Raw genomic sequence first — 9,956 nt, 5'->3', positions numbered from 1 at the left:
TAATACTTATGCGGCTCTCCAGTGATTCTTGAGAACAAAATTAAACTTATGTGACGTTTGCTTTTCTGGCCTCCCATTAAAATAACGCTAGATGGAAAACACGTTTGAAATAAAGGTGCTAGATATTTGTGCTCATGTAACGTGTTTTTATGTCGTTTTTTGTCATTTTTTTAATTAGTAAACTAGACAAAACTTTGTTGGTGCTTCCCCATTTGTCACTGGAGTGATAAGAGCAGAGACTCAGGGAATCAGGAAGTCAAAAGAACCACTCTTTATTGCGCTCGCGTGTACACAGAGAGGATAGCCCAATAAAAAGAAATGTTAAATAACACCACAGAAAAAAAAAAAACATTTGGGAAAAGTGAGAGACACAAAGAAAGCAATGACGAGGTGAGAGACAACATAAACGGAATGTGCTTGTTATCAACACAAGCACGCATCCACTAGATACCTTTTGGCACGTGGAGCAAATGGGGAGTGGAGAAACAGCCAAACAGACTCCAACAAGTTACCCCATATCAGAGAACGACAGAAACCCTTAACAGGTACGGACGCTTCTGTTGATCATATATCACCGCCGGGAAGTAACAACTTTTCGGTCGAGGCAAGGGGTTTCCTGCTAAAGTTTAAACAATAAAAATACAAATCCCACAAAAAGAAGAAGAGACAAAACTTACAATGACGACCGGCAGACATGAGTTAAGGATAACCAGCACTGACAAAGACCAAGGCACACCTTAGGGTAAGCTGTCACCGCAAGGGATGAGCATATGTAGAGGACATATTACAGGAATGGAAGATAGAAAGCGGTGGTAGAAATAAGAGGAAGAAAACTTTACACAGCGCCCTCGTCCACGGTGTTGCAGACGACATTAGGCATACGACCTCACACAGGCATCAAGGTTTGAAGCGGGAAAGACGCAGTTAGGGTCCAGCGGTCCATCTAGCTCTTGAAGCCTCTGGGTGCTGCTGCGCCGCGGAATCGGTTGGGCTCGTTGGCGATGGCGGCCTCGGGTCCTGGCAGCGCGCTGGACTGGAAGACGACGTCGGCGGGGTTCTTGGATTCAGTGCCCTGCTCGTTGGTTTCCACCTGGGCGCGGAAGCCGTTCTCGTCGGCGGTGTACGTGACGGTCCTGGAGCGGCCGTCGGCGTCGGTCAGGGTGTATCTGCCGGTGACGCGGCCGTTGCCGTCTCCCTGCTCCTCGTGCGAGTGGCTTCCGTCCACAAGCTGGGAGAGGTAGTTGAAGGCGTACGGGATTGGCGCGTAGTTCTCATCGGGACCGAACCGCTGGGCGGCCTGCAACCATTAAAACACAAGAGTTGAAGGGAGACAGTTATCCTTTTTTGTGTGTTTTGTTGCACTATTGGGAACTAGCAGGCTATGAGCGGTGGTTTGTGTGGTATGATATAGTTGATCTGGCAGCTGACCTCAAGCTGGACACTGCTGGCTATAACATCGGCAAGTGCTGTAACGTCGTCTGCTTCGCGCCTAGCAAACGACCAAATGGTGTGATAACAAACTGAAAAAACAATCAATCTCCGAAAGGGAACACAGAGTTCGATTTCTGTCGGAGAGTAGTTAACGCTTGGAGTACGAACCGATCACCTCTCGCGTGTTATAGACAGCTGTATCCACTGTAGTACCGTCTGTTTGAGTTATAGTTGTTTCTAATAAACGTCGCCAACTGCCCTTCGAGGTCAAGCTGGGTTCTCACCACCGTCAAATAAATAAACCTTCAGCACTTTGACCAGGGTGACTAGAGAAGCACGCGATCGGCTTTCTTCCTGCGCACTCGACCGGGTCTACTCCGAACCAATCCGTTGTGGCCATGAGTATACACTAAATACTATTACACCCTTAATGGTATAAAAATGTGTTCAAGAGACTTCCGCTCATGACAACATCCCGAACGAGTTGTGCACTGTGGATGGCACATTGTTTTACCGGGATACTTTTGCTGAAGTGAAACCTAGAATTGTTTACGGATATTTATTTATTTATTTATCAATACTATCTGGCCCAAAAAGCCGTGGTAAGAGAGGCACAACAAATACAAATAATAAGAAGAATACGATTGAACACCAGGGATAATGTGGCCCAAAACATTACACAATATAAATATAAATAGTACCCAGCATACAAAACAATAAGTAAATGTTTCATATAAACATATAAATACATTTATGTTTTTGTGCACAAGCACTAGAAAGTGGCGTGTGGTAAGATTTTCGTCGAATAATGCTGCAAATTGCAAATATGAATATGAAATTTGACAAGTCTGTTGTGTTTTATTATATTTACTTATTTTACTGAAAGCTTCGCGTTTAGAGCGTGTGCAGCAAGGCACTCATGTTACAGATCATGTTAGTCATGTCACCTTCTTAAGTAGCGTTAAGAGCCTTCACTAAGGACATCTTAGTTACAGTGACGTCTTCAGAAAATGTTACATGCAAACATTTGCAAAGGACATTGCCGTGTCGGCATACTAAAAAGCTACCGATACTCACGGCAGCGCAGACGCAAGCCATGAAAAGTGCAATCTGAAACAGTAAAAAAAGAAATAATCCGTACAGGTTAGAAACGTGTCTTCCATACTCAAAGAGTGCTTAAAAACGAAAGAATAAAAACATAAAATACGTACACGGATCACCACACTCCTTCTTTCCCCTTGTTTGCGTAAAAATTTCAAGTAGAGCGTCAATTTTATCATCAGAATTAAACACCGTTGCTATTTGAAGGGGGTGTGGTCGTCGATGTACCGTCTTCTATCTTTTCATTCTTTCGTTTTTAAGTATTCATTACAACAACGCCCTTGAATTAGCTTCATACTCGAAAATACACAATAAAATCAATGTAAAAAAAATTACTCTCAACTCAACCTTACTATATATATGGGACATATAAGGGAAACTGAAACGGTTCTGTGTTTGAGAAAAGTAAAACACTTAAATCGTCTTCATTTGGCCTCCATAATCCCGGATATCAAAATTATATTTTAGATAAATGCGCCAAGTAGCCACAACAGCGCTTTGACGACCGCGCTGAAGTCCGTCCTTCCCGTCGCGTTCGGTACGAGGAGGGAATCCTGACGTATTATAGGGAGAACTCAACATTTCCGCGCTTTACGCAAGCCTTACCCCAGCAGTCAAAAGCTCTGAACGCGTTCCCTGCTAAGCGGTACGCGCAAGGCAACCTTTGGGTATGACGTCACACCCAGCAGTTGCTTTTTCGTTGTTGTTCTTTCTTCTCGCGTCTATAGATACGGTTGGGTCAAATGCTTGTTATATTCAAATTCACGGGACAAAAATACGCTAGAATCACCTTCTTTCCCTCTTCTTTTTAAGGAACCTCTTCAGCTTCTCTCTAAGGTAATACGTATGCTGAGAGTTCGGCAGATGTCGGTGTTAAGCGACCTTGTATGCTCAATCTAGGTACTCTCCTCAATAGTATATGTTTAAGAGAGAATTTCTGACACGAATTTCTTTACTTAGCACTGCTTTCAAATGAACGGTGGTAGCCCGATTACGAACAAAAAGAAAAACGGTCAGGGTAATATGATATCGGCTTATGACAAACTAGATTGCCACAAGAAAACAGGAAACAATCTAGATGCAAAGTGAGCGCACAAAACGCACTTCAAGTCCATGATGATCTGTTAGCGTGGATAACCCAGCTGAGAACGAACGCCATGCCTCTTTGTGTCCTCTTGTGCACTTTTGTTAATTATCTGTAAACGGTAGAAAATCACTCAATACTTTTTTTTTTTTTGCAGGAACTTTTATGCATGGGGCGGGCCTTCCACAAAACGAATGTGCAGCAGGTGCAATACATGAGCGCCAGTTTATCAAATTATTTCCAGTTCTCTCACGCTTCACAAATTATTTAGAGGGACCATAAAGATTTTCGTTTCCTTCTTTATTTGTGACGTTCAGAATGAATGAGACATGCGTTTAGTTTGGCTATAGGCGCTAACTCTTATAGAAAACATTAAAGGAAATTGAAAAGCTCTAGTCTCTAGAACACATGGCTAGAGGAAGCTGTCGAGTGTTCTTTCATCCGTTCGTGCCACCAATGCTTATTACAGAGAGGCGCCTGTAAGGTGCTCGCATTACCCAGAGAACGTGTTCTGCTGCGGGGCAAATATCGTTCCATGGTCCGTTTTAAGTGAACTCCGCGGTTCGGGGTCGCGCATTTTCATGGACGGCTGAACGTGCTAAAGCGAGTCGAAGTAGTGTGCACCTTTTTTGCTTTTTTTTTTTGTCTTGAAAATATCAGCTTGCCACGTGCTTGTCGGTTGCTCCAGTAATTTAGAAACTGATTTAATAATATGTTAAAGTACGCTATACTTACTGTTTTTTATGGTTAAATCAACTTGAGTAATAATAGTCCGATTGCTTTATGGAGGGGATATTTAGTAGCTTGCCTTTAATACTCCTGTCGAGTTCCTATATTGCGACACTGACTAAATAACGATAATATACATGTATGTATCATAATGGCACGTGTGCCAAAGAACTATGACTTTAACTTCGAATACTAACTATGTCAATCTATAGTTAGCCCCCCTTTATTCCTGGAGAATGCACGTCAAACTCCCAATCTCTACATAATTCTAATATATACATTTTTTTTTTTTGTGATGGTGAATTTAAGTTATCAGTACGTATTATTCCGGATTGCCCTTCTTTCTTATACATCACGCGTCTCCTCATCCTCCTCTTTCAGGGAAGTCTTGACGCTTGAAGCAGCGCGATTTTCTTTTTCCTTCGCGTACTCAGCCTCAAAAATAATAAGTGTTAAAAACGTGTAGGTTGCACCTTCCACAAGCAAGCAATCCTGGTGGCGGATTTAAAACGCTATTTGTTAATCCGCTCCATACCCGTAAACTTTGACCTCTTCAAAGTTTTGAAGTTTAATAATAATTCGAGAAGGAAAAATATTTTTCCCTCCGATAAAAACAACAAAAATACAACAAGAGTTCAAGTCATAATTTAAACCCAGAGACGAGAAACAATAAAATAACAAACAATAGAAAAAAAGAAACAAATATATTAAGTTATTTTTTTTAAGAAATTCAAAATAATAGTTAAAAAGAAAAAGAAGAAGAAAACATAACACTGCCGCGAGGCAGACGGAGTGTCGTAATCCAAGGGAGGGGGGAAGGGTCCAAACTCCGAAGCCATTCTTCCTAGTCGAGCGTCCCGAGTGGGCAGTAGAAGGCCCAGCGCGGAGGCGTGTCGTCGGCCAAGTGGACATCGAACCCTCAAAACTCACCTTGTGCATGTTGAAGCGGTGGTGGCGGGTGGCTCGCTCCCGAGAGACCAGGAAGGAATATAACCAGTGCAAAAGATGCTGCTGCGAGCTTGTGGATGCTTTCTGTCGCCGCTCATCTTTATAGTCACTCGGCCGGGAACCGGCCGGGTACCGCCGACCAATCAGAGGCCGCTGCCCCACATTACCCAATACTGACGCCGCGGGGAGAGCCCTGTGCCCATAGAAAAAGAACAGCCCCCCCCCCCCCCCCCCTTTTTTTCGATATTAACAACGTACCAACAACCACGGCCGTTTTGCTAGCAGTAACGTGAGGACGGGGACGAATAAACTAAAGCAGGCAGCAGCAACGGTGGTGGTAGCGGCGGCGGGGGGTGGGGAGGGGGAGAGAGGAACGGACTTTAGGACGACTTTCACTGCCTCCTCCTCTCCTCCACGACGAGAGGATATCCCCGAGCCTCAGCTTAGATAAGAAAAAAAAATCCTGTCGAAATTAAATGGAACGGTATCTTCCGCCGAGATGCGCAGGATAGCCCCAGTAGAGAGAGGGAAGCGGCGCGAGAGGAAAAAGTGGTTTTCGTGACACACGACCTTCCTTCTGTTCCGTTTCTGTTTGCTCGTGCATATTCTTTGACGAAAACTAAAAAAAGTAAAAGAAAAGAAGATAGGCGTATAATAAAAAAATGACATTGGCGGCTGCCACCGTGGCGCCGGCTACTGCTGGACGCGTGAGTAATTGAGTTGAAATTTGAACGTGTCTTATGTTCATAATTCTGTAGGATGAATGTTCCTCGGAAGCGTTATGAGGCCGTTGGGTACGCGGAGAAACGAGATGTGGATGGCATACGTATACAAAACGAAGCGACGAAGCCAGGCATGTCTTAGATCTGTCAGTGTAAGATGTACTCAAGGAGAAGCCCTGGATGTCTTTAGTTAGTGAAAATTTAAGAATAGCAGAGCCTGGCTTGCTCTGTTTACGATTTTTGCTTTGTCATTCGTTCTTCGGAGGTGTTTTCAGATAATTCCTCAATCTCACTGACTGGGAAGCGATAAGAAGACGCTCGGAGCTCAAGACGCCCTCTGTGTCACTGCGGCGGGATAATCTTCTTAATAAGATGCGCAATTTATGTTGGTTTTCTTTGTTTTCTTTTTAAGCGTGGGGTGCGTTTTAGCGAGACTTTCTCATCCCACAAGTTTGTTTGTCCGTCCGTCCGTCCGTCTGTCCGTGAAATTCTCCCGTAAATCTAGCGGAGAAATCGACGTCAATCGAGATCAGGCTATCACGACACCTCGACTTCTTTAACAACGTGACGTCACATTAACGTGACCACGTCGTATGACATTAAATCGTGGGACGTACACTTTCCGCCAAAGATGGCGGGGAAAAAATTTACGCCGTGCGACGCCATGACACTCGTAGCACCACGACTTGAAATTTTGGGACGTCAATTTTCTCGCTAAATGTAGCGGGTAAGTTATTGTCACGTGACCTGACGCCACGTGACGGGACACCGTGACGCAAGCTCGTGTGTCCATGTCATGTGACCTCAGGTCGAGTGACACTAGGACTTGAGACCGTGACGTCAATGTCCCCGCTATACTTACTGCGGAAACTTTATGGCATGTGGTAAGACGTAATGTACCGTGCACGTTCCATGGCCACGTCATGTTATTTCTGGTTTTGTAACACTAACGTCACTGTGTCAAGTCCTGACGTCACGTGATATTATGACGACACTTGTCGTTAGGCCACGTGACGTCGATTTCTCCGCTAAATTTAGCGGAGAAATTAAGGAGGTAAACATTCTTCCCTCCCCGAAACGCATGTTCAAAGTCTTTGCCAAACCCGTTTGCTCTACTGACGTCTAACCCCTGGTTAGCTCAGTTGGTAGAGCGCTCCACTTGTAATGGAGAGGTCCCGGGTTCGATACCCGGACCAGGCGGATTTTTTCGGTCGCTCACCAGTCACCTAGTTGTGTTTGGAGATTTATGTTTGTCCTTTGTCCCCCTTGTTCCCCTTCTCCAGGGATTATTTTCGTCAATCTTGTCCAGCTCGCTTGCACCTTTGCATTTAATTGCATTATATTAAAGCATTACAGAAGGTAGCTCGACTGAGACTTCAATTCTAATGCAAAAATATTTAAAATTAGACAGGCCAATAACAAAAAATCTTGGAATATTTATAGATTACAGTCCAGGTTTATAGTCGCTCAGTCATGCATTTCTTCTCCGGATATTACAATTTTATGATATTTGTCGTCGCGTGCCGCACTCAATTTTGTACTCTTATACTACCGTGCGTCGGTATTAATTTTCACCATTCTTTATTTTCTCGTGCGCCGAAAACCCGCAGCGCCTTTTAGGTACTATTGTTGCGGGGGCACAAAACTCTACAAAACATTTACAAGACATACAAAACCAAACATTTGAGCGCGCTTCAGTTATACCAGACCTGGGCATTTTCTTATTTGGTGAAATAAAATTTTCCGAGCAACTGACGCATTTGAGCAATACACGCTACCGCACATTGGAAGCCATCACCAGAATGACTCGGCAGTTTAAGAGCTAATCTTGCTTCTTACATCTTTATCGATCGCTCACCTTGCCTAAATTAGATTTCTCTTGCGTGGTACAAACAACATTAAAATTAAAAATATTCAAAATAAGCTTGTTCGACTGCTTTACGATCGTTATTTTAATAGGTGGATTTATTTTAGTCATGAGCGATCATTGAAGCTGTTAAACTTGCATCAACTCTCCGAAATGAGGCAAGCACGGGATTTTTCCTTTTTGCAAAAATGTCTCCACGGTTTCATTAATTGTAGACAACTAACCTCATGTTTTCATTGCTGTACAGTGCGCCGCAATATGAAAGACCCACTTGGAGCGCTCGGCAACGCGCTCCGAGTGGGTCTTTCATATTGCGGCGCACTGTACCTAACAGGGCTCTTCGTTATTATCGTGTATTCGGTTGCTCAGAGTTGAAAAGCATAAGGCGACAGGAACGTATCCAGTTTGCTTTTAATACATCGGCTGTGATGAACAAGTAGATATATTTTTAAGAGAAATTTTTACAATTCAATTCCAGCTAAAACTTTTGTAATTAATGTTTTTTTTTTTTTTTTTAGCAACAAATGTTATGAAGGAAGACTGTTTGAGCTTTCCGTCCCTCAACTTTCGTGTCTCAACAGTTCATACCGGACCGTACGTAACTGTGAGTACCGTTTTATCGACTAAGTGTGTGCAATTTTCCCTTACACTAAACGTTTATTTTTGTAAAATACTTCTCTAACGATGCTTCTTCTTTTTTCTTTTTTTTTTGACTGTGCGTTGTGTTCAAGTTTTCTTTATTTACAGTGACTTTGTCTAAAAAACATTCTGCATCAATGCGCTATGTTATCAGACAGATGGTGCACCCTTCCATAGGCCCACAATCTGTTTAGGAGCACCAGAAAAGTCAAATAAACAAAATGTCCGCATTATCGCGACCCGCCACTTCCGCTGGTAAGTAGTATCACCCTAAAATGGTCCGTTAAAAATATCATATTCAAAAAGATTTGTTTTGTTGATATACGGCCAAACCTTGTTACAGTCGTTTCTTTTTTTCTTTTTTTTGAATAATATGGCGATTGCAGATACAATGAAACACAAATTCTGATCTGACTACGACAAACATGAAAAACAAACGCTTGAGGAGATGTTCACGGTGTTCACCCAAGGGGACACGGCCCAACTCTTGTTTTATTTATGTTGTGCTTAGGAAGCGACGTGTGCTTCCCCAAAACAATTCGAGGAGCAACCGATTGTACGTAGTTAAGTACGACAGCCAAGACACGGTAAACCGGATCCCACACGGGGAAAACATATTCCAGAATCAGCCTAACATATGCTTAATATGCGACCTTTTTAACCTCGCTACTAACGTGTTTAATATTCCCCAGAAAACAGAACAAAACAAAAGAGATTCCTGCCTTCCCAATTACGCTACTCCCTTGCGTTGACCATGAACCATCTTCGCATCCTCAGAAACTATCACAACTAAATATTTTGATGAGTATTCTGTTCGTATTAACTGATGATAGAGCGAGTACGGATTAGTAAATTTGTTTAATGCTCTTGGTGACAAATACGTGAACTCACCTTTAGCGACATAATATTCTTTGTACACCATGTTTCAAAGCATTTGAGGTCGCTCACAAGCTGTGTCGAATTCGTTTCAACAGACACTCTAGTACAAAGTTAACAATCAATTACGAACAGACGTGTTTCAATTTAAAATTCACGATAGTCGCCTTCAATTTAAATAAGAAAAATAATTGGCCTCAGGACAGACCCCTGGGGCGCTCCAGATGCAAAAGTGACGATACCGGCGAGCATCTTTCATTCTGTACGGAAGGGGTAGAAGAAAATAGATGCTGTTTTCTTGTAGAGTTAAGTAGTACCTAATCAAAGTAATCACGGTAATAGCAATATTTATATGATCAAGTTTAAATAGTAATATAAAGAAATATGTAATGTCGAATGTTTATATTGTGAGGGTGTTTTCGGTCGCATCAATAAGAAGACAAATGCCGTTTGTTTGTGGATGGTAAGGCGATGTCCTGCGATGGTCCACCTTGCATGCTTGGAGCAGAGCTTCGACTGTTTGTGCCAGAAAGGAGTGTCCCCGGTCTGTTATCAGGAT

The 9,956-nt window shown here is 42.9% G+C and overlaps 1 protein-coding gene across 1 annotated transcript; it reads right to left on the bottom strand.

Annotated features, from left to right (window-relative positions):
- Window positions 1-247: 247 nt before the first annotated feature.
- Window positions 248-5,365, bottom strand: LOC8051553 (cuticle protein 10.9). The gene is made up of 3 exons (XM_040218590.3): window positions 5,276-5,365; window positions 2,509-2,541; window positions 248-1,297 (listed from the first exon to the last, which is right to left on the bottom strand). The coding sequence occupies exons 1-3, from the start codon at window positions 5,282-5,284 to the stop codon at window positions 944-946; spliced, it is 396 nt and encodes a 131-aa protein (XP_040074524.1). The 5' UTR covers window positions 5,285-5,365; the 3' UTR covers window positions 248-943.
- Between the last annotated feature and the right edge of the window lie 4,591 nt (window positions 5,366-9,956).

Source organism: Ixodes scapularis, unplaced genomic scaffold (genome assembly GCF_016920785.2).
Source record: "Ixodes scapularis isolate PalLabHiFi unplaced genomic scaffold, ASM1692078v2 PGA_scaffold2__306_contigs__length_199485367, whole genome shotgun sequence".
NCBI lineage: Eukaryota > Metazoa > Arthropoda > Arachnida > Ixodida > Ixodidae > Ixodes > Ixodes scapularis.
Note: the sequence above shows the minus strand (reverse complement) of the source record. Positions and strands in the feature narration are given on the sequence as shown.